This window comes from Pseudopodoces humilis, chromosome 1 (genome assembly GCF_049639895.1).
Source record: "Pseudopodoces humilis isolate 2021_Gansu_Grassland_sample_001 chromosome 1, ASM4963989v1, whole genome shotgun sequence".
In the NCBI taxonomy this organism is placed as follows: domain Eukaryota; kingdom Metazoa; phylum Chordata; class Aves; order Passeriformes; family Paridae; genus Pseudopodoces; species Pseudopodoces humilis.
In genome coordinates, this window is record NC_142200.1 from 88417422 (window position 1) to 88443555 (window position 26134).

The 26134-nt window shown below is 40.4% G+C and overlaps 1 protein-coding gene across 10 annotated transcripts in view; it reads left to right on the forward strand.

Moving 5' to 3' along the window:
- Positions 1–26134, forward strand: part of HIVEP1 (HIVEP zinc finger 1) — a 127728-nt gene that overhangs the window by 60870 nt on the left and 40724 nt on the right. For all 10 annotated transcript variants that reach the window (XR_015774461.1, XR_015774483.1, XR_015774479.1 and 7 more), the window contains one exon: positions 8266–8319. Coding sequence is in view for 6 of the 10 variants with exons in the window: in XM_014254538.2 (XP_014110013.2) it covers positions 8266–8319 (54 nt within the window). In the remaining 4 variants the exon portion in view is untranslated. The remainder of the gene's footprint in view (positions 1–8265; positions 8320–26134) is intronic.

The window sequence follows — 26134 nt, forward strand, 5'->3', positions numbered from 1 at the left end:
GGGGTGCTCTCAGAAGCACACACAGGATGCAGGATCACCTGTCTTTGTGGGGCAGGTGGAAAAGGAACTAGCCCTGGCAAATGCCACCATTGCGTGTTGGCTTACGAAGGGTGAGGAGGTGCCAGGCAGGAGGTATTTATGAAGATACTTCACCTACACTTCGGAAATTTTATGCTTGGCAGCTACTGTGCCTCTCTTCACAGGTGCCTCGCTGTTTGCTATATCCTTCTGTAAGGTGACAATCATCCAAAAACTCTCTTCCTCTCCACCCCCTCCTGTGCTCAGTTTTTAATGAGTTTAAAAGCCTCATAATAAAAATTCAAATCATGTAAACAAACAAACAAACGCAAGATTGAAAGCTCTCCAATCACAAATAAATGACACAGGGACAGAGTTTGGGTTCATATGTAAAGTGCTTATGTAATTTATGCACATACACCTTGCCAACCTCATCAGGAGCCCTTACCATATTTGAATAATATTATGTGATGGCAAGGATAAAGCCATTATATATTTAATTTATATACAGCCTTTGTATTGACTGTTTTATTGTATATAGACTACAGCAGTGATCAGTATCATTGCTGATACAAATTTAAACTGGAGATTATAGATAGTATTTTCAAATATACAAGCCTCTTTTTTTCTTAAAATAAAAAATAATAAAAGGAGGATTTTCATTTTCTGTTTTCCACTGGATTATATAAAGTATCTGTCATGAGTTCTTCATTTTTAAATGCAAATAATTATATATGGCAGGGAGTATGATGAGCATTCAAAGTTGACATTAAAATGAAAATGCATCAAATTTTTCTGAAAAACTGATCAAACAGGTCATTAGTCAAGGTTATAATGACTAGTGGAGCATTTTAAATTGTTTAAAATCTCATTTTAGATGTTTAAAAAAGTAGTTTATGGTTCTTAATAGGATGACAGCTGCTGCATCACCCTGTTAGTTGTTAAGAGTTTTGAATTTACTTAATTTTTAAGAGGTCTTTTTTCCTCTCTTACAGCTGTACAAACAGTCATTAGACGCAACAGTACTGGACAAACTTGAGATTTACTCTGTTTTTCCTTGCATATTTGATAGGCTCAGTACATCAGTGCTATTAGTTAGCAGGCTCAGCATTTGGCAACTCACTAAGCCGTGGTGCTGTGATTCTCTAAGCCCCAGCTGGAAAGGAGAAACCACAAAACAAACCATACGCCAAAAAGTGTCAAGTTCCCACAGTATGAAATTACAAAGTTGAAGAGACTGCCTTTCCTCATCTGATCTCTTCCTTTTATTCTTGAGTGTTCCTCTTTATACTGGAAGAAGGAAATGTTTGGGGACAGAAGAATTGTTTCTAATTAAAAGTAGATTTAAATCCGAGTGAGAAGAGTGCCTCGTCCAGTGGCTTTCCTGAAATGCCCTCTTCCTGCTGTCTGCCAGCTTTGAAGGTGTTTGCTTTGTGGCAGGAGGGTGGTGGTGGAAACTTGGGGCCATCAAAGGCATCCTCAGCTGCCTGTGTCTGCCAGGCCGTGCACCCCCGGGTGCAGGGCCCCCTCCTTCAGCACAGAGGGACGGTGCTGCCATGCCCGGGGTGCAGTGGGGACCCCGGCTTGGCTGGTTGGGTTCCAGGTTTGGAAGCTCTCGTGCGGTGTGGGGACGTGCAGGGGCCTGCCGAGCCTCCGTGCTCCCTGAGGAACAGCAAGAGGCAGCATCCCACCGGCCGTGCCGCCTCCCAATTAACCTAATGGGCTCCTTGTACAGACAAGACTCTGGGGTTTTGGGTTAGGGGTTTTTTTTTTTATTTTCCTTTTTTTTTTTCTTTTTTTTTTTCTTTTTTTTTTTAATTAGCTGGTTAAAGGAAGTCTTGGGATTCATCTCAGTTAACCAAAACACATTAGGACTTCGGCATTCTTGTTTTAGCAGGTTGTAAAGAGCCTTTCCTCCTCTTAGCAAAAGGGAAAGACAAGCATCACAGCCCCCTTGCAGTGGAGCGTGGGCGCTTCTGCATGCTCCCCAGTCCCAAGTGGGTACCCACAGCTGCAGGCAGGGTGCCTTGGGATTAAACACTGCCTCTTGTGCCAAGGGAACCTGCCATCTGGGAAATGCTCCAAGCTTGCATCATCTCTGCGTCTTTCCTTGGCTTCATGTGGCTTCCCTTCCTGCCCTGCCTGCAGTGTATGGGCACTGCTGCTTGGATCATGGCTCTTCCCTCTGGGGCAGGTGCGAAACGTCTCACATGGGATGTGGGGCTGGGCTCAGGTCCACCGTGTCAAGTCTGAGTCCTGGAGATGTTCAGGGCCAGGCTAGATGGGGCTTTGAGTGGTCTAGTGAAACTTGTCCTTGCCTGTGGCTGGGGGACTGGAATTAAATGATCTCTAAGGGCTCTTTTTAACCCAAACCGTTCTATGATTCAGAAGATGTGCTGCTCTGCACCACCTGTCTGGTGCTCAGGGTATTTTTTAAATTTGTTTGAAAGCATTTATTATTAAATAAATTAAACAGGCACACTTCTTATTCAATGAAATGTGAAGCACTTTGTTACTTGCGCTTGGGTTTCAATAGTCTGAAGATGGAGACTTCCATGCAAGGACTTGGCCTCTTTTCACTTGCTCTCTGAATTTAAGTAGTGGTGGAAAATGCAGCATTTTGTACCTTCAGCAGTGTTTCTCTTAAGCTATGCACACCCCTCTCCCCCACCAAAAAAAAACCCACTGACAATTGTTTTCAGTAATACTGCCCAGTGTGTACAGACTGATTGCTTTAATGTACTTCAGCTGAAGAATATTTTGTCACTTTGATTTTCTTTTCTGCCCCTGATCTAGATGATCAATGCAAGAAAAAATAATTGAAGTGACATCTTTCTTTGTGTCTATCTTAAAACCAATGCAAAGTGATTTTCTAAATTACTTTTCAAATGTCTTCTGGTGCAGTAAGGTAAGAGAGAGTGCAATTTATGAGAAAGCAAGAAGAAAATCTGCTGCCATCTGAAGCTATTTTGCAGAAGGTATTTTTAGGATGACTCAGGCCTAAGGCCTGAGAATTGTTCTTGTCTGTAACTGAAGGGAAAAAATATGCTGATATTTTTCTTCCAGTTGTTTTGGTTAAATATTTGAAGATATAACTTTAGTGTATCCAGGCAAGATACAAGGTTGTATTTTTAAAAGTTTTGATGTCATAGCCTGTGTTCAGCATCCAAAATGGTCTAAATCTGCTACTTTTCATTTACCTGTAAATAGAATATCTGTGATTAAGAAACCAAGCACAACAAAACACTTCTTATTGTTTTAGAGCAGCAATTGTATATCTTGAACAGGAAGCCAAAAAGTTCCCATATTTACATTGAGACAGACACGTTCAAATATGTGCAGTGAAAAATACTCGGGTTTGGGTGTTTCGCAAAAGCTTTATGAACTTTTCGCACCAACCACTCCCCTGTAAGCTTTCCTGGAGGCTTAAACGTAGGTCTTCCTCAGTGACTTCATTCCTCTGTGTGTTGTCATTTTATGGGGCGGGGTGACTTGCTCAACAGAACAAAGTCATCTCATTATGCTGCTCTGGGGACACTTGTGAGCAGGGGAAAAGAAAACAAACAAACAAAAAAAGAGAGATGAAAAAAAATCCAAAACCCACAAACAAACACCCAACTAGAAAATATATTGTGCTCTAGTTTAAATTGCTGTCAGAAGTTACTGGTTTTCTATTTTGCCAACCTTACACTTTTAAGTATTTCTGCTTTCACTGCTGGAATTCCTAAACCTTTATTTTCCTTAACTCACCGTATAAGTGAGAACTTTAAAATATTTCTGAAAATTTGTAATGCATATCTAATACATAGTATACCAGACATATTCAAGGTTTTATACATTAATGGGATAATATATTTGAAAAAAACCCCTGTAAATTACATTTTGTTTGTGAATTAATTAAAATCTGTGAGGTTATATCTTTCAGTGAAAACCAAAAATAGAGACTGTAAAGCTGTTGAAAAATCTGGTTTATTTTTTCATTTAAAACCTCACCACAGCACCACCATATCTAATTCAGACTGTTGGTATCCTTGTAATGATCTTTCACAGCAGGAGCTGTGTAAAACAAGAAGCATATTTTACTGCATGCCAGTCTCCTTCCTTGCATTCCTAAAAAGCACAGTTACATTATATATTTAAAACCTCAAGGAATTTGATGGTATTTCCACACAGCAGATACCTGCTGGGAGAGCTGTGTTGGAGAATAACATGAAAAGGTTTTATGCTGGAGTAAAAAAAGCTGTTGTGCACATTTTGTCTCATTTTCTTTTACACATATGCTGGTATGTGTGTGTATACATAATTTATTTATATATATATATATATATATATAAATATAAATAAAACTATTACATGATGCTACTTTTGATTTGCATTTTTGTGGCATGCACCTGGCTGGGATAACCAAGAGCTGGCTCTCTGGCTCATTGCATTGCTGTCACATGGAATCTCCATTCTCTACAGCCATGCATATGATGATTTCCTCTTTCATTGCACCTCCATATTTTCCCCTCTAGTAAGTGCTTGGTGAGAAGTGTCCCATCTTCAGTGAGAGTGTGTCTGTCACTGTCATTTGCTTCTAGATGTGTGCCACTTCAAGAGGCTGTCTGCTGAAGGTTGTGGTCATTAGGATAGGTCATACAGTGAAATAGTGAGGATATGTACTATTCTGGCACTTAGGAGAAATGTAGAGGGTGCCATACCTATCACATATTAGAAATTTCCATTAGTTAAATGGCTTTCTCTTATCCTAGTAGAAGTAGGTGATATTCCAGTGATAAGGAAATGTTTCCTTCGTAAAATGTTCAGGTTAGACCGTATCACAGGTTTAATTCTGAAATAATATTAACCCAAACAGTTATTGGGTTGGATAATATTATTTGCAATTAATAGAGGACTTCTTGGTTTTCAGTTCCTCCTGGGCTTTACAGATGATTTTTGTGTGGCGTATTTTTGCTTATAAAGCATTTTCAGAGGTGTGTGCCATTAAAGCACCTATAATATAATTATAACACAATGTGGTACATTGTCTGAAATAATTTCCCTTAAGATGTTTGACATACAGCTAATTTAATGGCACACAAGAGAAGGAGATGATGGATAATATAAATTTGATGTAGTTAGCAAGTTACTGCTGGCGTACGTGCAAGTTGGCAGAAGACCTGGGGAGGCTGCCTTTCAGTGTTGCTGGGGTACTTGGCTCTAAGCCTGCTCTTGCCACCTGCTCCACAGCCCTTAGGGATAACCCAGTTCTTCCCTCCAGCCTGAAACACGGCAGCTTGTCAGGCAGTTGCCTGTGTAGGATCTGTAGCTGTAAAATGCGTCAGGGCAGGGAGCAGCTGCCGCAGATTTTGTACCATGGTTTGGACATGCCTTGGTGCAATAGCCAGAGCAGGTAGGGTGTGATGCTGGCCATTAGGAGGATGTAGGCCCTAACAAAACATTTAGCCCCAGTGATGTTAAAACCTATGCCTCATTTGCAGTCCATATCCCTGCTTTTGGTTTCCAGCAGCAACACCAAGATTTTTCAGTGTTCACAATGTTCAGAATTGTTCTGCACAGATATACTGCCATAGGTATGAAGAAATACACACAGCAAATGTAACTCCTTAGGAAAAACTTAGCGGAGGAGAGGCAGGAGGTGTAGGAGACTTTCTGGCTGTGTACCAAGCACCTGTTTACCTAGCTATTATTCCTGTTATCTGTGGTTCTTTGTTTGGGATTACAGTCTGACAAAGAAATGGTTGGGAATTACTGATAGGAACTGATTTGTTTAGTTTGTTTTTTTTTTTCCCAGTAAGAGAGACAGAGTATTCAGTTAAGGAGATCAAAGCCTTTAATCTTTCTCACAGTCTCACATAGCATGATTTCAAAATACTTAAATAATTTTTCTTTAAAATGTAGGATGATTGTGAATTTAAATGCATATATTTCTTGTAGCATTTATGTGAAATATACAGATAATTATTTTAATAATAAAACTACAGTTGTCTGTGTTCTTAGGTGTAAATTTCGTTGACCAAACACTTACACTGAGAGCAGAAACACCTTGTATATTGTGCATTAAATATATCTCTCATCATAGGGCAAGTGAGTTTGAAAGCCAAACTATAGGTTTGATTTCTTGTTGCCTTTTGGTAAAACCCTACAGCTCCATTTACATGGGTAATTTGTTGATATTTTTTTTTCTATGTGTTCATATATTTTATCAGCTATCCTGCAACTTTGTAAATTGCTTAGTCCATCAACTTTCTGTAAAGCAACAGGCTGTGGAAAAACTGTTTAAGATTGCTAAGTGCATTTTTCTCTGATAGTATTAGTGGCACATGTATATAAAACATGCTTTGTTTATATTTCCTCTTATTTTTGTTGGAAATGATTATTTGCATCCCTTTCTATACAAAAAAAAATGTATTAACACATTTAGTATTTCAGCTGTAGTATTTAATCCAGGAAAGCATTAAATATTGGGTCTTCTGTCTTTAAAGTAAGCCTGCATAACTGGCTTGGTAAAGAGATAGTGAAGGATTGTGCTCTTTTTGAAAAGACTGTCTTTGTCTTCAGCAGCCAGTAAGTCAGTACAAAAGAAAATGTGATAAAATTTTCCTTTAATTGTGTACGTATGTCTCCCTAACCCCAGGGGAAGCAGGAAGAAGTTTGGCTTTTAAAATTGCAGTGGTAGTCTTCTCATGAGAAGCTCTGGGAGTCTGCTCATTTAGCACCCTTGTGAGATGTTCTGGTTCATTCTCTAGGACAATGTACAATGGAGAAATTACTGAGCTTTAATGAGAAAGGAAGCCTGGTACTTTTTTTGAAAAACAGAAATGCAGAACCAGAGTAAGCTTGACAAAACTCAGTCTTAAAAGCTGCAAGAAAGGCTTGATTCAGTTATAATTATTTGATTCTACTGAGGAAATAATCGAGAAACAATATCAGACTTCAGCTGTGAACAAATGGTTCCAACATGCTTGAGTGATTCGGCTGATAAATAATAGAGAAGTCATCTAAACCCACTTATTAAGAATTGTTGAAGGAAGAGCCATTTTTTGAAACCTTGTGTTGCATAGCAAGGTTGAGTAAAAGTCAGACTGAGTAAAGCCTCTATGCTTGTAAAGAACAGGGTGAGGACTTTACAGAGCTGTCGTCCTCCTCCTGTGTATGGCAGCTGTGAAGTCTTTGTACCAATGGAGCCTGAGAGATTTAGGATTAATCCCGTTGCATTCTGTTCTTTCAATTTAGTTCAATAAAAACTGACCTCACAGGGGGAAAGGAACAAAAAAATAATACAAGGAAGAAAGGTTTTCACAGGTATTTTAGAAAATGATCTTTTACGTCTGAAAGCCATGTTCCAAGCTCAGATCTTGGTCAGTCAGGCCATAGTTTGATGCTCAGAACATCAAGAGAGCTCAGCCTCTCCTAGTGCTGATGCTTCATACCAACACAACCTTTTATCCTGAACCCACTTAGAGGACTGTTTGCTACCAAAAGAAAATTGGTCTTGAGTTTTTATTCATGCCAGTTGCGCCTTTTCTTGCTTCTTGCTCTGCATGTGCAAACAATCACACTTGCAGAACAAAGACCCTCACTTTTCCATGGGGCCTTTTGTGCAATAGCAGGCGAAGCACAACTCTCCTTCCAACACCAGTGTATCTGAGGGGCAGCAAGTGAGCTGCAAAGACAGACTGGAGTAAAGACTCAGGGCCTCCTTTTGCTCCTGCTCCGTGTGTGTGGAATTTCTGTCCCTTTCACCAGGAATAAGGTGGGGGCTACCACTCGCCCCCTGCTGCTCCCATGTGAGACTGTTGGCTCCGTTGCTTCATTTAGCAAATCCTGTTTGCTGTTCTTCTCGCTATGTTTAATGCAACATTGCCTTGCTCTAACAGCATTTTTCAAAAATGTATTAAAATACTCTGTAATGTACCATAATACCTATTCCAGAGAGTCCCCTGACTGCACACATTATTATAGATGGTAGGAAGCTACAGTGGGATTAGCTGTTGTCTGCAGATCCGATGCCAGTGCTTTTCTTTCTGTGGTTCCGTGTAATTTAATATGTCAATAGCCTCCCTGGTAAAACATGATAAAATTTGATATGGTTGTATTACTCAAAATGTATCACATAGTTACACATGAATGCTATCACTCCTAAATATAAGCAGATATTTCAAGGTTGATTTCAGTAAATGACTAACTACAATCTCACCTTTTTGATATATGTATTTTAATAGTGATCTCTCTTTCTTGCAGACAAAATTGAAGAAGCACAAAAACAACTTAATGGAACAGAAGACCAACAGAGAGGTAATAACAACCCCCCAAAAATAAAATAGAAAATAAATAAACTATTGTGATCCCAGAGGCTGGTCCAAAGCCTTCCTGTGTCAGTGAAAAGACTTGGCTGGGCTGGGCGCTGGATGAGGCTCCAGCCGTGTGTCTGCAGATCAAGGGCTGTGTCTGTAATGTCCCCCTTCAGCTGAGACACAAAGGCTTTGTTTTAACCACTCAAGTAGCTGTCTTGACCTTGATGAGATTGCTGAAGCTATAGCGTCAGGGGCATGCACACTGCTGACCACAGGGTGCTAACCCTTGATTCATTATGTGATTTACCTAATCATTAATAACCGTACTCAGTTTATGGTGAGCAATATGTGATGATTTCCAACAGATGATGAGGAAGGGGACTGATCATCACAGTTTATTTTAAGAAACAGACCACCTGTGGCAGATTCAATCTGTGTGTTAGAGCTTAGAAAGCTGGTGCAAAGTCATTGCATTTCAAGAATAGCTGACTGCAGTGTTATGTGTTTGGTTGTGTGGTAAATCTCATCTGCATGCCACAGGGATGCCCGGACACAGAGTGGGGAGCCCAAACAGCTCTGCCAGGTTACTACTGGGCCCACCATGGGAGAGGCATGAGAGGTCATCTCCACAGCTTAGAGGAGCACAAGGGCAGGAAGAAACCCAAATTAAGGACTCAGAGAAAGCGTGATCCTGCCCAGTCTCCTCTCAGGCCTGTGCCTGCAGAGCCCCAGCCCGTGTCCAAGAGTGAAACTGTCACCATGCACAGTCAGGGAACAGTTCTGCTTTCACATTTTGGACTAACAGTGTTGCCAGCTGGGTGTGTGGAACACATTGGAGGATGCAGGGGAAAAGCTTTTGGGGATTCTGTAATGCTGTGTACCAGCATTACATCTGGGGTGGAGCTGCAACCCTGAGGGATGAGATATCCAGGCACAGCAACTGAGGAGTCTGGGATCCAGGGGTGGCTACTGGGAAGACTGAGTTTCTGAGCCAAGCTGCTGGTGGGATCCACCTTGAATGCATAGATGTATTTCCATTAGTAGACCTTTTCCCTGTTTAGCCAGATCAAGGAGCAGGATGAGGTAGGAGTGTTCAGAGTGTCTGTCCAGGATCTGTATGTCCAGCCATATATATGTACATATGTGTGGAGTACATGTGTTTGCTCTGTGTATATGTCCCTCTTGGGAAGACATTTTCAGCCTTGCTGCTGGTTGGACCTGGGGGCGTGGAGCAGCAGCAGCTGCACTTCTCTTGGGCTGCTGGATTTGGCATATGAGATGTTTCCTAGTATCTGGTGTCAGTGCTTTGGCTTTTTCTGGGTAGGCATTTACCTTTTCAGTGGTAGTGAGCTGCCCATCTAGCCTGTGACACATCTGTGACAGTGCTGTAAATATGTTCTGTCCTGGAAGGTTTATTAACTTTCAAAGCAATGAACTTCAAAACTTTTTAAAGATCAGAGAGCAGAAGACATACCCAGGTGGATCTCAGCAGGGCCTCTCTGGCCCAGCATTTTGCCTCCAACGAAGGGAGTAGGATGTACTGTTTCAGGACACCACATAAGCCTGGCCACTTTCTTTGGCCTCTTCCTGTTATGAAGTCCACACACATTGAATTAGGGATGTGTGCTTCATCTCTTTATTATCATGGAGCTGTTATCTGTGAGTACAGTTGATTAAATGCTGTTTGCAGCCAACATTTTCTGGCAGCAAACTGCAATAGTTCACTAGCAATGACATTAAAAATACAAGATTTTATCTTTTCTCCTCAGTTTCCAATTTTTCTTCCATTTTTAAAAGGTGTGCCCTAGCTCAAGCACTGTGAATCATTAAATAGCAGTTCTATACTCACCTTATACACTGCCTTCATGATTTTATAAATCTTGTCCATATTTTGCTCAGCTTTCTCCCCTCCAAACCTGTAGCTGGTCTCATATTTCAAGATGTTTAATATAAACTGTCTCATATGAGTACCAGGACTGTGATGTTGCTCTATATATTTATAAAAGGTGGAAGAGATAAAACATAACTGGTTAGATAGCAGACCTTCAAATGTTTGCAGAGACTTCTAAACACACCAGACCTCCTATTAAATCTTTCTTACGTATTTCTGTTTAGTGTCTCATAGATACGTGGTATTGCCATCCAAAGGTGAAAACATGGCACGTAAGGTATAGCTGTTCTTGTTGCTGTTGGTCTCACAAAAGTAATACTGCTCTGGATGATTTTTGTGATGAACATGTTCAAGCTAAAGATGAGCTAACCTCTGCTTTCAGGCATTTGTTCTCACATGTGGCACAGTAACCTCTTTGCATAGAAGAAGATAAATTCTCTAGGGTAAACTTAGCAATGTACCCTGGAAGGGGTGGAGTTAAAGGTTTATGTGGTGGTAGCACTCAACTTTCAAGCATCTCAGATTTGAGATGATTAAAGAGAGATTTGACTTAATTTTTGGCTTCTAGCCTAAATTCTTATGGCTGGAAATTGAAAAATAAAATTTTACATTGAAAACTGATATAGAAATAACTGAGGTAATAAAGTTACTCTTTTCACATTAAAACCTCTGTGGGGTTTTTTTAGTTTCTTACATGCCTGAATAGATCCCATTCTTGGTAATATGAAGTAAACAAAATTATTTATTTGAAGCTTTAGACTCTGAAGGCTGCTGAAAAAAAAGAAAATACATGTTTTGAGCTAAACAAGTAAACAAAAATATGCATATATTCACATAAGTTATTGTAAATCACAACCCAGTGTATAGAGATTGGTGTGAAGTATGATTGTATATTTTTCCTCTTGGTTAATTTATTTTGGTTTTCAGTTCATCTAGATCACTTTGGGTTTGTTTATTTCCTATCTGAAATGATTAAGAAATGTAATTTTGTAGAATTTATCATAAGTTAACTGCTGCTCTGTCAGAGGAGCTGTCAGTGGCACAATGTATTTGTGGGGAGGAGTTTTTCATAAATTTATTCACACTGAGTTTCTGCTGAGTAGCATTGTGCACTGATCAGTCATAACTTTATACATGTGTGGGATTTAAGTTGAATTTAATTGACTACAGAAATACATGTATTTAACACCTCATTTTGCCATTAGCTATAGTAATCCAATTAAGTGCAAATTGGAGTAGGACTCAAGCACAGATGAGACAGCAAATGAGCAGACATAGTTTTCAAGTTTGCACTTTGATTATTTAGTATAAAGTTGCAACTGCTTTTTTATTTTTTGAAGTGATAGTCCACAAATTATTCAAATAGCCTTGATTCAAATAACCACTTGAGACCAGAAACGTGTTCATTAGGGGCTGTGCTCAGCTTCCTGCTTAGTGAGTGTGCAAGTTGGCTAATTCTCTTGTCTTTTAATTTTTTCTCTGCTGCCCAATTGCCACTCTGAATTTTCAGGAGAAACCATACTGCTTCTTATCTTTGCTGCTGTCTCCCAACGCTTCTTTATACCCTGAGTGTGCCCCTGCTTTGGGGCTGAATTTTGACTTCTGACACACGTACAGGGTTTAATTAGTGTGATAGAGTAGGTCTTGTTCCACATGGTGTTCTTTAAAATCTGGAAGGGATGATGAGCTTAAACAACACAAAATCTCTCCTTGAGATTGCAGTGAAAGTTTTCTGTGGTGTGGGACTCAGTGGATATTGTAGGCTGAAAAGCTTTCAGATGAATGCAACTGCTGTATCTTTGATCTGCTAGTGGCCATCCTCCTAAGAAAGCCATTCCAAGGATATCTCTCTCTCTTCTCCCTTCCAGACAAGTTAAGTCAAGTTCTGTCAGATTGTGATCACCACAGAGGCATCTGATTTGGTCATCCTCAGAAACAGTCCAGCCTCTGAAGTGCTGTAAGAATTTTGTTTCCTGATTTATTCATTGCAGCAGTTCTTTGCCTGTCACAGCACTCTGGGTCCTGGGTACATCAGTGCCACCAACACCATCATTGTGTTCCTTTGGACTAGTGGAACTAACTTGGCTGTCTCCACACTTGGTGTCAGCTATGCTGACTGCCACCTAAGTCCCTCTCTCTCTGGTTATGAAAATGTTTGTGGAGCTCAAGTTGGTGACAAACTCTAGCAGCACCAAGATTTGCCAGGAAATGGATGAAAGATTTCCAGAAGGACCATCTCATGGCCTGATGTATATTCTGTATAGCTTACCAGTCCTGGGGTCTCTCAGGCTGTTAGGACTCCATCATTTCAGGTAACTGCTTCTTGGCATGTCACAGCCAAAAGGATCAATGATAAATTTCTGGGTAAGATGGAAGATGGATTTCTTTGTTCTCCTTCTCATTCATGGCTATTGGGGTGTCCTCAGACTTGAGGGTGGTCTGGGATGGACTGGAGACATGCATGTGTTCATCAGCCTCACTGGAGTTCAGACTTGCAGGCTGTCCTGGTTGTTTGTCAGATGTGAATTCATCCCTCTGAATAAGCTGCTGCCCTTGTTTGATCAAGTTTTTGACTTTCTGCAGTATCAAGGTTTATCCCCAGCTGGCAACTAAGTCCCACACAGCCGCTCGCTCACTCCCCCACAGTGGGATACCAGAGTGAATCACAATAGCAAAAGTGAGAAAACTGGATGGAGATAAATACAGTTTAATAGGTAAAGCAAAAGGTACTCAAGCAAAGCAAAACTAATAACTTATTCACCACTTCCTATCAGCAGGCAGGTGTTCTTCCATCTCCAGGAAAGCAGAGGTCCACTGACATTTGTCCAGTGACAAATGCCATCATTCCTTCTGTCCGCCTCTTTTCCTCCTTCTTTCCCCAGCTCTGTATGCTGAGCATGGAGCCACATGGTCTGGAATATCACTTGGGTCAGCTGGGGTCGTCTGTCCTGGCTGTGTCACCTCCCAGCTCCTTGTGCACCCCCAGCCCTCTTGCTGGTGGGGTGGTGTGAGGAGCAGGAAAGGCCCTGACACAGTGCAAGCCCTGGCCAGGAGTAATGAAAACATCCCTGTGTTACCAACCCTGTGTTCAGCACAGATCCAAAACATAGCTTCATATGAACCTCTGTGAAAATTAGCTCTATCCCAGCCATAATGAGCACATGCAGGAAAGGGGGAGATGGATGTACCGTCTGTACCTATTCAATACATAAAATTTTAAACAGGTTACTGATTGTCTCTGCAGGCTGTACACAGTATAACAAATCCATCCTGAGCTTGTAATTCCAGACCTTCTTAAGGGTATGCAGGCATCTGCCAGTCTCTTCTCCTGATTTCTTCACAGAAAGGTATCTCTCTGTCTAGCTTCAAGGAAAAGCCTTTTTTTTTTCTGTTATGGATTTGAGGCTTTGTATTACATGCTGCCTCAACAATTGCAGCTGACTTTATTCAGACAAAGCATGGGAATAGCTACATCTTGAATATAACTTTTCCTTCAAGGTCTGTGCTCCATAGCATGAACTAGGAGGATCCATGTTCTGTTGGCTCAGTTTGTTGCAGCACACCTAGTCTCACCCCCAGAAAAGGCAATGCCATAAATAGCAGAAAGGAATAAGCAATTACTTAAGTTTCAGATCAGTGCCTTATATTAGTCCCTTGCAGTTTGCCAATTCTGATAGTATGTACTCATTTTGGAGTACCCACCTGAATTAAAGGGTCTATGCTAAGGTCTATTTAGCATCTATTTGAGTCTGTCATTTGCCTTTCAGTCAAGCTGTGTAGTTTCTCACTCCATCCTTTCCACATTCCTCAAAGAGCTTTTTCAGTTTCTTGCTTTCAGCTGCAAATGCAGGAATTTAAATACTAAGCTGTTCCTTCTTCGTTGTCATCAGTTTCAGATCCTCAGCATAGTTGTTCACTTTCTAGTCTGTGAAGATGAATTTCTAAATTGCTCTCACTTATTCCAGAGGCCAGTTGTGACAGATGTCTTGACAATAGCCTTGCCTTTAAGAGGTGCCACAGGCTTGCCCTTAAGACAGTATTGGAATTTGACCCAGATCAGCTCTCTTTCCAGTCTTGTGCTTTGATATTAGTAGAGCCTCTTCACATTTATCTTGAGATACAGAAACTTTGTTGGCAGGTTTGAGAGTTTTGCTTGACGTGATCAGCAGATGTTCAAATGGCCGGAGGTTCTGTCAGCGCTCGCTGAGAAACCGCCTCACCAGAACCGTTCATAGCCCTGGTGTGGACTCCAGCAAGGTCCAAGAAACTTCTGGGGTGCTGTTGAAGTACACCTTTATTTCCAGCCTCTGTCATGGAACTGCCTGAAGCCTCCATCATCATTTTCAGTGGGTGCTGATCTGTCTCTGAAGCCTAAAGGCTGAATCAGTGGCTCTGTAGTCACTGCTTGCATGCAGAACATGACTCTCCATTTGCTTCCTTCGGTCCTGGTACGGCTGTGTGGAGCTGTGTTGGATGAGTGGACCCGTGGATGAGTGGACCTTTGAGCTGTCCTGCATAGAAAGAGAAAAGAAAGAAGCGATTGCATTCACCACCAGATACTCTCTGAGATGCACAATCCACATGCACATATGTTCCCCTCCCACACTTTCAGTCGCTTCAAAGCAGTGTGTTGGCATGGAGAAGCGGCAACCAAAATTAAATGCCCTTTACCTTGTTTGCCCATCTGCTGGTTTTTTTAACTAGAATGTTATTTTTCTAGTAAACTGAACAGCACTGAGATTTGAGTGAGAAAGTTTGTCTTTATAAATGTGAACATGAGAATTAAGTTCACAAATACATGTTCTGCTGCAGATTCATGATAGACATATTTTGTATCTTCAGAGTTCTTCCAAACCCTTCCTGCTTTATTATCCCTCTTGTTAAATGAATGCATGCTGTTGACAAAATTATAGAGGGAGTTTGAAATAAATTATTATAAATACACCAGCATTCTGCTTAGATAAACAAAGCATTGCATATGTCTTACCTTAAAGATTGCTGCTGTTTTCATGTTGTCATCTTCCAGCTTGCATACAACTCACCAGCCCACCATCTGGCCCCAGAGGAGCAGCCAGGTTCCTTCCCTCCTCTCCCCTCCTCACAGGCACTCCCATTCCTGTCTTCTGCCTCTACACCTCTCCAAAAAAGCATGTGGGAGCACCGTATGCTGGTGATGTGCCCTGCTCCCTAGGCCATCACAGAATCATAGAATGGTTTGGGGTGGAAGGGACCTTAAAGACCATCTAGTTCTAGCCTCTTCCAAACCTCCTGCCATGGGCAGGAGCATCTTTCACTGGACCAGGTCACTCAAAGGTTCATCAAACCTGGCATTGAACACAGCCAGACAGCTGCAGTTGGTACTGTATTCTTTCACTTGTGGGAAATACGAAGTCAAATGAGAAGGGGGGATATCAAACTAAAATCTGGAAATGTGATGCTAGACAATTTACATGTTTTGATTTACTAGCTTAGTGTGATGTCATCCTCCACACGTTTCCCTGAATTTTTCCAGGATGTTCTCAGGCAGAGGAGCTCTCTGGATTCTTTGCTGCTGTGTGGTACCAATGTACTATCATTTGTCCGAAACATTTTCTTTGCATTTTATATTTGTACGAAATTGCCTTACTTTTTGAGCAAGGTACATAACCAAGATCCAAAATTTCATTTGATTCTTTTCATCTTTTCATTCTTATCTTCAGCAACCCTATGGGCTAGAAATACAGTCATTCTAAATGGAAGTATATAATCTTCAAAAATTGCAAGTTACAGTAATGTCATGTTCGTTACTTAATGCTGGTGAGAGGATTAGCTTTTATTTTTTTTTTTACATACACCACAACTACCTAGCTTTTACCTTCCAAGTGTTCAAAACTACCACTTAGCAGAGAAATTTCAAGCAATTCACTTGTGCATTTTCCTGATAACTGATTTCATCAAGTATTTGTATCTGCATTTAAATATGTCAATACATCTATCTGAGGGGTAGTTTATTTAAATTGTGTGTCATTCTATAAGGCTTTAATTCAAGACTAAAACGTGTTCCTTATATATTTACATCAGCTCAGACATCTGTGACTGTCTTAATGCAGGAACTATTCGTGTCTATAGCTCATGTCATACAAGATCTCACGTTTTCATAAAATCCCATCTATTCTTAAAATCTCTGATATTTTCACATTGAAGGAACATTGTGTGCTGCTAATAACGACAGTGACAGCTTGAACGGTCCTTTCTGTCTTCAGGCACATTCAATGCCCACAAAGAACAGTGAGAAAACTCTCCTGACTTCTGTGGGAACAGAAATAGTCTCTGATATCATTTAACCTCATTTTTCTTTGCTCTTGTCTTCAACGGTTAAGTACATTTTAATGTCCCCACTTAGCCAGTGGGGGCAAACTGATAAAAATGGAGATGTTTACGTGTACTGTGCTCTGAGAGACAACGTTAGAATATGGGCTTAACTCAGGGAAGTTTTGTGGCTCCTGTAAACCTCCTGCGTTGTGAGTCAATGTCTGTGTCTCTTATTTCTATTTTAATTTTCTTCAGTTCATACATTTAATTTAGACTACCAGCAGATGTAATCTGCTCCGTATATCTATTGCTGGTGCTAGACATAGCAAGAGCTGGTGGTGTTTTGACAGGCAGACAAACAGATCTACAGTTTTAAATTGAAAATTTTATCCTTTGGAGCTATTATGAGAACTTGGTTAAAACACTAATGGGATATTAAAGTAATAGTATTTTGACTTCTCCTGACAAGTATGGCAAATTTTCTGAGTGACAGTTCAGCAAAAGAGATTCCAACCTGCAAGTATAATTTTCAAAGGGACATTTTACAAATTAACATTATAAAACAATCATTGGAAAAGCATCTTCCTGATAGTAAATGGAAGGTATATCTATTCCAAATCCACTGTACAGTACATTGTTAAATCAGTGGCTATGTTTTCAGACACAGCAGCATTTTGAGCTTATCCCTGCTTTAATGAATAGAAGGATTTCTTTCAACTTTATAGAATCTGAGGCCAGAACAAGCTCATTTTTGTGGTGGGAGGATGCTGAGCTAACAAACTGGCTAATTTGAGAGCATACCTACTCACACGCGCATAGTAAATTCAATAGGGTGCTAATTTTAGCTGATGTGAGCTGGGAGCAAGCCAGTTGTGGAAATGCAAGGTTTTTACTTGTTAGCTTCCTTGTAGTCTGCCTTGCATATGAGTAATGAGTGGGTTTTTTCATACTTTCCTGATATTCCTTTAGCTCAGGGAGTTGTTAGTTTCCTTTGGTCTGCTTCAGGAAGGGAAAATATAATATATAAATGGATGATGAGTAATGAGTTGGATAAAACGTACCACTCTCTGGTAACTATATGCTTATGGGCTGACCTGGATGTAGCCTTTCCTAGGAATCTCCTTGAATGTATGGATGTGTGAGAGGGCAAAAAGAGAGGCTGCACATTTGGGCAGGTGAGGCTGGGAGAAGGACTGAGCAGCTCAGAGGTGTCAGAATTGGGGGCTTCCCACTGATGCTGAAGCAAACCTACCCTGGAGAGATCATCATTCCCACCTGCAGCACAATAATACAGTATAGATATTCTTTGGTTAGGACATTTCTCACATCTAGAATTCAGTCAAATGGACTTTTACTCTACTTTTGTCGTGTTCACAGCACCATTTAGTCCCAAAAGAAAGACCTACTGTATGGGACTTTTCCTACTCTCTTTGCCAAACCTATTCTTTTCTCTGTCTTTAAATAAGATTGTTAGGTGCGATTTCTTTCCCTACTCTTAGTCCCTAATGAGTTGCTACAGGCAGTATGGAAATTGCTCCATTTGATCCCTGCTTTTCAAATGGAAGATTATGTTAAAGAAATGCTGAGAATGTGACTAAGGAGCTTGCTTGTTCTGTTTAAACATCATTATGTGCAAGGATGGTTTAGTTAACATCTTGTTCCTTTCATTTCTGTTTTTTCTCCCCAGACTCATGTTTGTATATTTTGTATTCAGTGTCTTCTCTGACCATGTAGCAGTTGCTCTCTGCTGAAAACCCTTAAACTGGCTGCTGTTTCATAAGCCTGTCTATCATTCTATTTTCATGGCCTTTCTTCTTCAGCAGTGTTAGAGGTGGAAGTTTTTCTAATGATTTGCTAGCCAAATCCTAGCTTTCCAGTAACAACTGGACATCCTTAAATTACAAACAGGTACTTGAGTTGTAAAACTGTTGACAACGTTACCTGACATGCAAGGAAAATTTCCGGATGTCCCTGAGCTATTTTAGTTAATTTCTGGCATTGTACTTTCTTTACCTATTTATATTTAAGCAACTTTCATTTTTACAAGGGTAATTAGGTGGAACTGGTTTCTGCTTTGGCTTGGACTGGGAGCTCATTAATATGCCTCTTGGGAGGCATCCTGTCTTTTTGCTTGTCTTTGGAGTGCCCAGCAAGGAAGAATTTCTCAGGCTATGGTTACTAGATGTGAGTTATCATAGAGTTATCATAGCATTGTCTCTCCACTTACTCATGGTCAATGTGCTTTATCTTAACAGCATTTAAGATGTGATTGCTTTTCCTAGATTAGTACAAAGGGTTCTGTGTAGATTAGGGATATAGAACTGTTAAAGGGCTATAATGCAGAGCCAGTATGTGAATGCCATTGGGCTACTTAATATGGCAAGTATTGTAAATTTTTTTTTCAGATGTTTACAATGCTGTAGTATATGCCCTTCCTGAATGTTCATACACTGGCAATTCACGTGTGTAGTTAGGCATTAACCATAGCGTGTGTGGTCAGTGTCTGTTGTTTTTGTATTGCTTTTGCTCTGTCTTTCAGTGTCAAGTCCTATGAAACCTCACAGTGATTCAGCCTCTGCTGGTTTCTTGCACCATAATGGTGGGAAATCTCGATCAGTACCAAATGTAATGTTTCATTTAATGTGTGTCATGCTGGGCAGAAAATTAATTCTTTTTTGGGGAAAAAATCCTATTTCACTTTGGTCAGAGATTTTCAGATGTGTTGAAGTGTTGCATTTGATTCCTGTTTGCATATGGACATTGGAATTTCTCCGTTGAGGCTCTTGTGTTACCTCAGTCCTCAGATGTTTATTGCTGTTTGATCTTCACGGTCTTCCTCATCAACCATGCTGATTTTATGGCTAAAATTCTGCTGGTTGTTACTTTCCTCACTTGAGATGCTAGATGCATTAAATGAGACCAAACTGTTCTAAAGAAGGTATTTCTTGGTCTTTTTAGTGTAGGGCAGTTTATGTCCTTTACACCTCATCAGAAGTCAAGGTTGTCTCAATGTGAGTAGCCATGACTTGAAGAGGTGCGGCCAGGAAGGCAGCCCCAGACTACAGCTTATCATTTGCTCTTTACCTGTCCCAAGGCCAAACAAGGGTCGGCGGACTCTCACATCTGAAGTGAAACAGTATCATGGGAGAGCTTCCTGGTAAGTCCAAGCATTATGCCTGGGGGCGAAGGTGTCTCCCTTTCCTAATGCTAAAATGTTATTGCACAATTTATAAAGCTAATCCGCTCTGCCCTCTGCCCTCACAATGGGTATTTCACCATATGTGAGGACTAGCCCAGAGGACACCTTTGTGGCTGGAACCTTTAAACCTGTCAGTTGCTGTATTTCACTTAGGAGGTTATGTGTGTCCCTGTTTCTTGGGGAGGAGCCTTTTATGGTTTGAATAATTGACTGGATCATATCTGTAGCCCTTCACTGTAGCTTCGATCAATCCAGAACATTATTCTCCCCTTTCAGCTTCAGTGTAAGTGCAACTTCAGCACTGGTGAGGGAGATCTTGAAATCTGAGGAGCTGAGGAGCTCCTTGCTCTCTCCCACACCAGCTTCTCTCTCCCTCACAGGAGAAATATAGGCAGACCTGTTATTTCAGGGAAACATTACTCAAAGGCAAGAAATACTTCTTCCTTTCCTTGATGTTATGTCATAGGTAACATACCTTCACAATTCTCTCCTGTAAATATGGAATTAGTGGAAACAGTAGATTGTGTAATTTAAACTTTACCATTTGTACTAAACATTATTAAGTAATACTTGCCAGTTCTTAGCAATTGCTTATTTTTGATAGCCAGCAATATGGGTATTTCTTGGAATGTCTCTAGTTGAACACCCAAAATTCCATATGAGCAGAATGCTTTTATATTGAATTGTTTTTGTTGAGGTGCCTGTTAGTTTTGCCTTGGTAAGATGAAATGTGAACAGAATTTAATGGTGGGATTTGTTTCACAATGGAAGTCTCAAATGGGAAAAGAGATTAAGCAAAAAGGAAACTAGAAAAGCAGGATTCCTGGGGATGCTGTTCCTGGTGTAGTGAGAGAATGTATCATTGGTGTGTATTCTGATTGTGGTGACTTAACAAGATGAAGACCTGCGGAAGCATGCAAACCATGCCTTGGCTATGAATAAAAGTACTTTGCAGACATTCAGCTTTATCTGTTCCAGTCTCATAACAATGGAAGTTGATGCAAGCTCTGATAACTATGATAAAATGACTTCTTTTATAGAGCTGGGGACAAGGGGACACTGTACCCACAATATTGCTGTATCCAGGTGAGGTTGGTAAGGTCTGGCTAGGTGGACAACCAGAGGAGTAATTCAACAGGTGCAAATGCAAAGCCCTGCACCCGAGCAGGAGGAGCCCCAGGGTGGGGACTGGCAGGCCAGACAGCAGCTCTGTGGAAAAGCTCTGGGGGTGTGGTGAGCAGCAAGCTGGGCACCCACCAGCAGCACACCTGGCTGCAGGAGAGACCACACTATCCTGGGCTGCATGGATGAAAGCATGCCCAGATCAGGGAAAGGAATTGTCTGCCTCTACTCAGCAATCCTTACACCACTTTTAGATACTCCAGTTATACCAGCAGCACCCCACTCCCTCCAGTGCAGGAGGAGCATCAGAAACCTGTAGTGAGTTCAGTGTTGAGGCACCACAGCCATCAGGGCTGGAGCATTTGCCCTCTGAGGAGAAGCTGAGGGACCGGGGCTCATTCAGGCTCAAGAAAAGGTGGTTTTGGAGGTGGTTATGGAGTTGGATTCTTCACAGTGGAGAACGGTGAGAGGGTGAGAGGCAATAGGAACAAGTTGAAATAACAGTGATGCAGAATGGCTTGTTGCCCACGAGGACAGTCAAGCAGTGGAAGATGTTGCTCACAGAAGCTGTGTAGACTTTCTCCTTGGAGGTTTCCAATACTTTACAGTTCACAGCCCTATGGACTCAGGTCTGATCCCATAGCTGGTCCTGATTTGAGCAGGAGGCTGGACTAGAGATTTTCTGAGGTCCCTTCCTACCTGAATTGTTTTATGATGGTATGAAATACCAGTTTTCAGTTTGGAAAATTCACTCAGTGGCAGAGGTACTGGGTGCGATTTCTTGGTTTTATAGATCAATATATATTTTTCTCTACAATTACTTTTAATATATGAACTTAATAAACACTGATTTTGTGGGTTTGCCAGGGTGTGATGGTAGGGGACATTAAAATTTAATTTGACTTTCCAAAAATATGTGCTGTCATCAAAGTCAGTGGCACTACTCAAATGGATGCAGGTGCTACATATTAACACAGGTCCACCTTTCCTGGAGCTTGTGTTAGTAGTACATTTGGCATTTTGGTTAATAATGAGAAATTCTGCTGGTAAAATAGTCGTTCCAGTCCAAAAATCTGGTGTGAAATGACCCTTGAAAGAGGATTGGAGAAACTGCCTGACAGTCAGTACAATACCTTTGATGGGTCACATATCAACATTGTCTGTTAAAAACACCAAGAAAAATAATCATGTGCTTACAGACAGTGTGAAATCCTGAAGCCATACTCACTTTATCCATGCCCTATGGAATCATCTGCTGTTTGCTGGTATGAACAAAAGGGCAAATGTTGGTACAGATGAAAACTTGATCCAATCCCTGCCATACTGCTTTAGCCTTTGAATGTCAAAGCTCCTACCTACTTTTCTTTTCAACTAATCCATGTTAAAATGTGCTTTACAACAAATCCAGTGTTTTTAAGGGTCTGCTCTAGATATGTTTGGACTGGTGTTCTCAGTAATAAAAGCACGTAAACATGCATTAATCCTGCTGACAGGGGTTTTCAAATACCACTGCTGATTTGGAGTTCCCCAACTTCTGTCATTTGCCTCCTGACCTCTGAGAGAGGGAGTGACCACCCTCTGGCCACTTCATGAAGTCTGAAATTAGTCACCTGAAATAAGGCTGTTAAACTTATTGGTGATTTGCTTTAAAATCCTATTATTTTTGTACTTTAAATTAAGCATGACACTTTTGTTAATCATGTGCAAATCTTTGTTGACTTGTTGGCTGTGAACATTTTCATAGTTGTATGGGTTGGTTGTGTAATCAAGGTTTTGTTGTTTGGGAAAAAATGTAATTTTAAGGAAAATATTTATGGCTGTACTTAACGACAATGTGTAGGAATCGGCATGAAGCTAAAAAGGCAATTTATTAAAAAATAAACATTTAGTTATTCCTTGCTGCATTTAATATGAGTCCTGTTGGCCATTTAATGTGAGTTATGTTTGCCTTATATTTGCCAGCAAGACTTAATTCTTTATTTCATAACTGTGTTCTTTACTTATTTATGGAAACAGACCCAATGAGGTGATTCATGAGTGCTTCTGATAGTTTTGGTGAAATCAAAATTAAAGAGTATGGAAAATTTAGCTTAAATCAGAATGACACCCTTAGTAACGATCTCTCTCTTTTGGGAATGCTTCCATCTTTGGATCACTAGCGTTGTTGGTTGTCAGAGTAGCCTCTTAGCCATTCATTTAAGGTACCAATTAGTAGTTGAAGACTCTCAGAAGAGACTTGGTCTTAGTTGCAGTGCCCTGAGAGCCAAAGTACAGATTAGGAATTAAAGATCAGGCACTTGGATTTGAAAGTCTGGTCTTTGTATGGGAGCCAACAATGGTTTTTGAAATTCTGCAGCATGAAATGAGTGCATAAGATGAAAATTATGGCGCTCATTGGACTGCAAGGGTAGATAATGGTTGTTTGTTCCATGTTCACAGGATGGCACTGAGGGAGGAGGGAGTGGTGCCCTTCCTGGCTTCCGTCTTACTCTTTTCTTTAAGTTCAAGCCTGTAGCTCTATTAGAAGGAAGAGAAAGAGAGTGGGTGTTGTAATAACGGGTAGGCTTTGAGACAGGCAGTTCTGGAAGTTACTTAAAACCATTGAGATAATTTTGTCAAGACACTGTCTGGTTCACCAGTAAATGCTTTGGAAGAAAAAATCAGATCACTTCTAACTTCCCTCATTTGCTGCGTGAGTTCCTCTGCAGATTGCTATCTACACCATCACACCTGTGTTCTCTTGTTCTATTTCCTGTGCATAGAGCAAAGTGCATCAGAGAAATTGTAGGAGAACAAAATCATGTTTAGAGACATCAGCTTTTTCTTGTCGTGTTTTGAGTGCAGAATTCATGCTGAAGCAAAGGAATTAAGTGAAGAGTCTTGAGAGCAGGCAGAACAAAGCCAACCAGGCAAAGCACAAAAGAGATGCTCTGGTGTCCCTGGAATATGAAAAGTGAGGTACTGAGCACAGTGGCATCACTCCCTCTTCTCATGGCCTGGGTAACTTAATCCTATTTGATATAATACAGCTTATGAGAAAGATTCTTTTTAGACATTGACAGCAGTTCTCAAAAATACCACTTCACCAGCAGAGGAAAAGGGGAATTACCACTGAATGATGAGTGGCTGGGTGACTGCAGAGAGGGTGAGCAGAGCACATGGCGGGGCAGGGAGAGAAAGAAAAGCAGATCAACTTAATCCTTTTTTCATACCTGAGGATGTTTTTACATTCTTTTTGTTCAGTGTCAGTTTGTGGATGTGGGTACACGGACGGCCCTGGCGAGTCATCACACTCCTGAAAGTTGCAAGGCAGAGGAGTCTTTAGCATTTGGGGGCTGATGCTTTCTGACAGTTTTGTTGATGCCTCTGGAAATATTGATGCAGTTGACCTTTGTGCAGTCATGTAGCTGTAGATTAAGAAACGTGCAGTGGAATATCTTCAACATAAAATGGGAAAACGAAGCAAAGACTTATACTAAAAGAATGACAAGCTAAAAATAAGTGAAACAAAGTTGTTGGTAGTTTTTTTCCTCCAGATATGCCAGAAATTTGGGTGTTAGCAAACATAAGGTGAATATTTCCATTAAGAATAATAATAAAGATTTCTAAATTATCCAGGAGTAGGGTAGAACATGTGACTTAAACAATTTTTAGGCCATGTAAAGTCATTGTCAAGTACATTTTGCAAGGTTTTATAGACAATTCTGAAGCAATTCTGTAACTCCTTCTTTGGGATCACAAAACATGTAGAGGCAGAAGTACAAATAAGAAGTTAGTTCTCATGATTTCTGTAGACTGGAATTTTATTGGTATGGAAGCAGCACAGTTAGAGTAAAGACTGAAGAAAAATACTTTTTCTATATGTAATGCAATGCATAACTTTCATTTGTTTATTATTTTTTCTTTTCTTTTCAACTTCCCAAACAATTTTTATACTTGGCATGTATTGAACAATACTTTTAAAAGTAAAGCAGTAAAGAAATTATGGAAAATTCTGATCTTGTTATTTAAAGCAAATTAACCTTTTAATTGCTTGATTGATAGATTAGAGATACATTTTTACTTCCTTTGAGGCTTTTGTAAGCCACGTTATGTCTTTCAGCTGTGTTGGTTTCCAGTTCGCTAATACATTGTGCAGGTCGAGCATCCTTGTTCTTTGCCACTGTACGGCTGAAACCCAGAAACAGTAGCTTTGAATATTCTGATAAATCAGGAAGCACCACATCATTTGATTGTTTGATTGCTGCAGTATGAAACAACTTAGTCTTTTTTGTGTACATTTGCTTGGATGTTTGCAATTCATGGCACTCTTAACTTTGCTAGCTGTGTAATCTGCCCAGCTCTTCCCGTAGTGCTCCGGCACAAATACCGACAGTATGATCAGTGTGGAGACGTGATTGTGACAGCACAAAAGCTACAGTGTGTGCATAAAAGGAGCCAAATAAATTATGCACAGTTAACGCAGCCATGTTTCAGAGAGATCACCAAACCATGGCTAAAAGCACGCTTTTATGTAATTACCTTGTTATTTTCTCTTTGATTTGTGTTAAACTGGTTTTTGTTGTTATTAAAGAAAAAACAGTTGCAGTAGACTATTAACTGTAAAGAATTCACCTTTAATAATATAATTGATAACTTATTAGTGTAAGTCACTATTAAATTGTGAAGCAATGAAAAGTTCAAAATGTTGTGATGGAAGACTGCTTGGCTTTGAATATGTTAAATCCAGCCTAATAGGAATAGGTTTTGATGATACAGCAATAAATCCAAGGTTCATTTAAAGGTTAAGTGAACAATTACCACAGAAATTTCTTTCTTGATGCCCAAGAGGAGCACAAAGTTACCAGAACTAGGATTTGGAGCCAGTAGTTCTGGCAAGGGATTCAAGCATCTCTTTCATGGGACTGCTGAATGTGGCAAAACAGACTCTTAATAGGTAAGCTTTCTCTAGTAGGGCTGGGAGAGAAGTGAGTCAGGTTCTGCAGAGCTTCCACATTTGCAATGAATTATGTATGCTGTGGTTTCACCCCAGCCAGCAGCCAAGACTCCGTAATTCCCATTCTAGCCACTGTAAAGAAAGTTAACTCTACACCAGCCAAAACCAGCACATTGTGTGATATAGTCTTTAATCTTTCAGTTTGCAGGGTAACCTGAATATCCCTAACTGAGTATATGTGTATAATTAAGTTGGCATCAAGGCAGAAATTAGATTTTGCAATTCCAAGTATCTGGCATTACCACACATCCCAGTTGGGTTGTGCTCTGGCATGGAGAAAACAAAACATCTTTACTTTTTTTCCCTACTGGTCACTT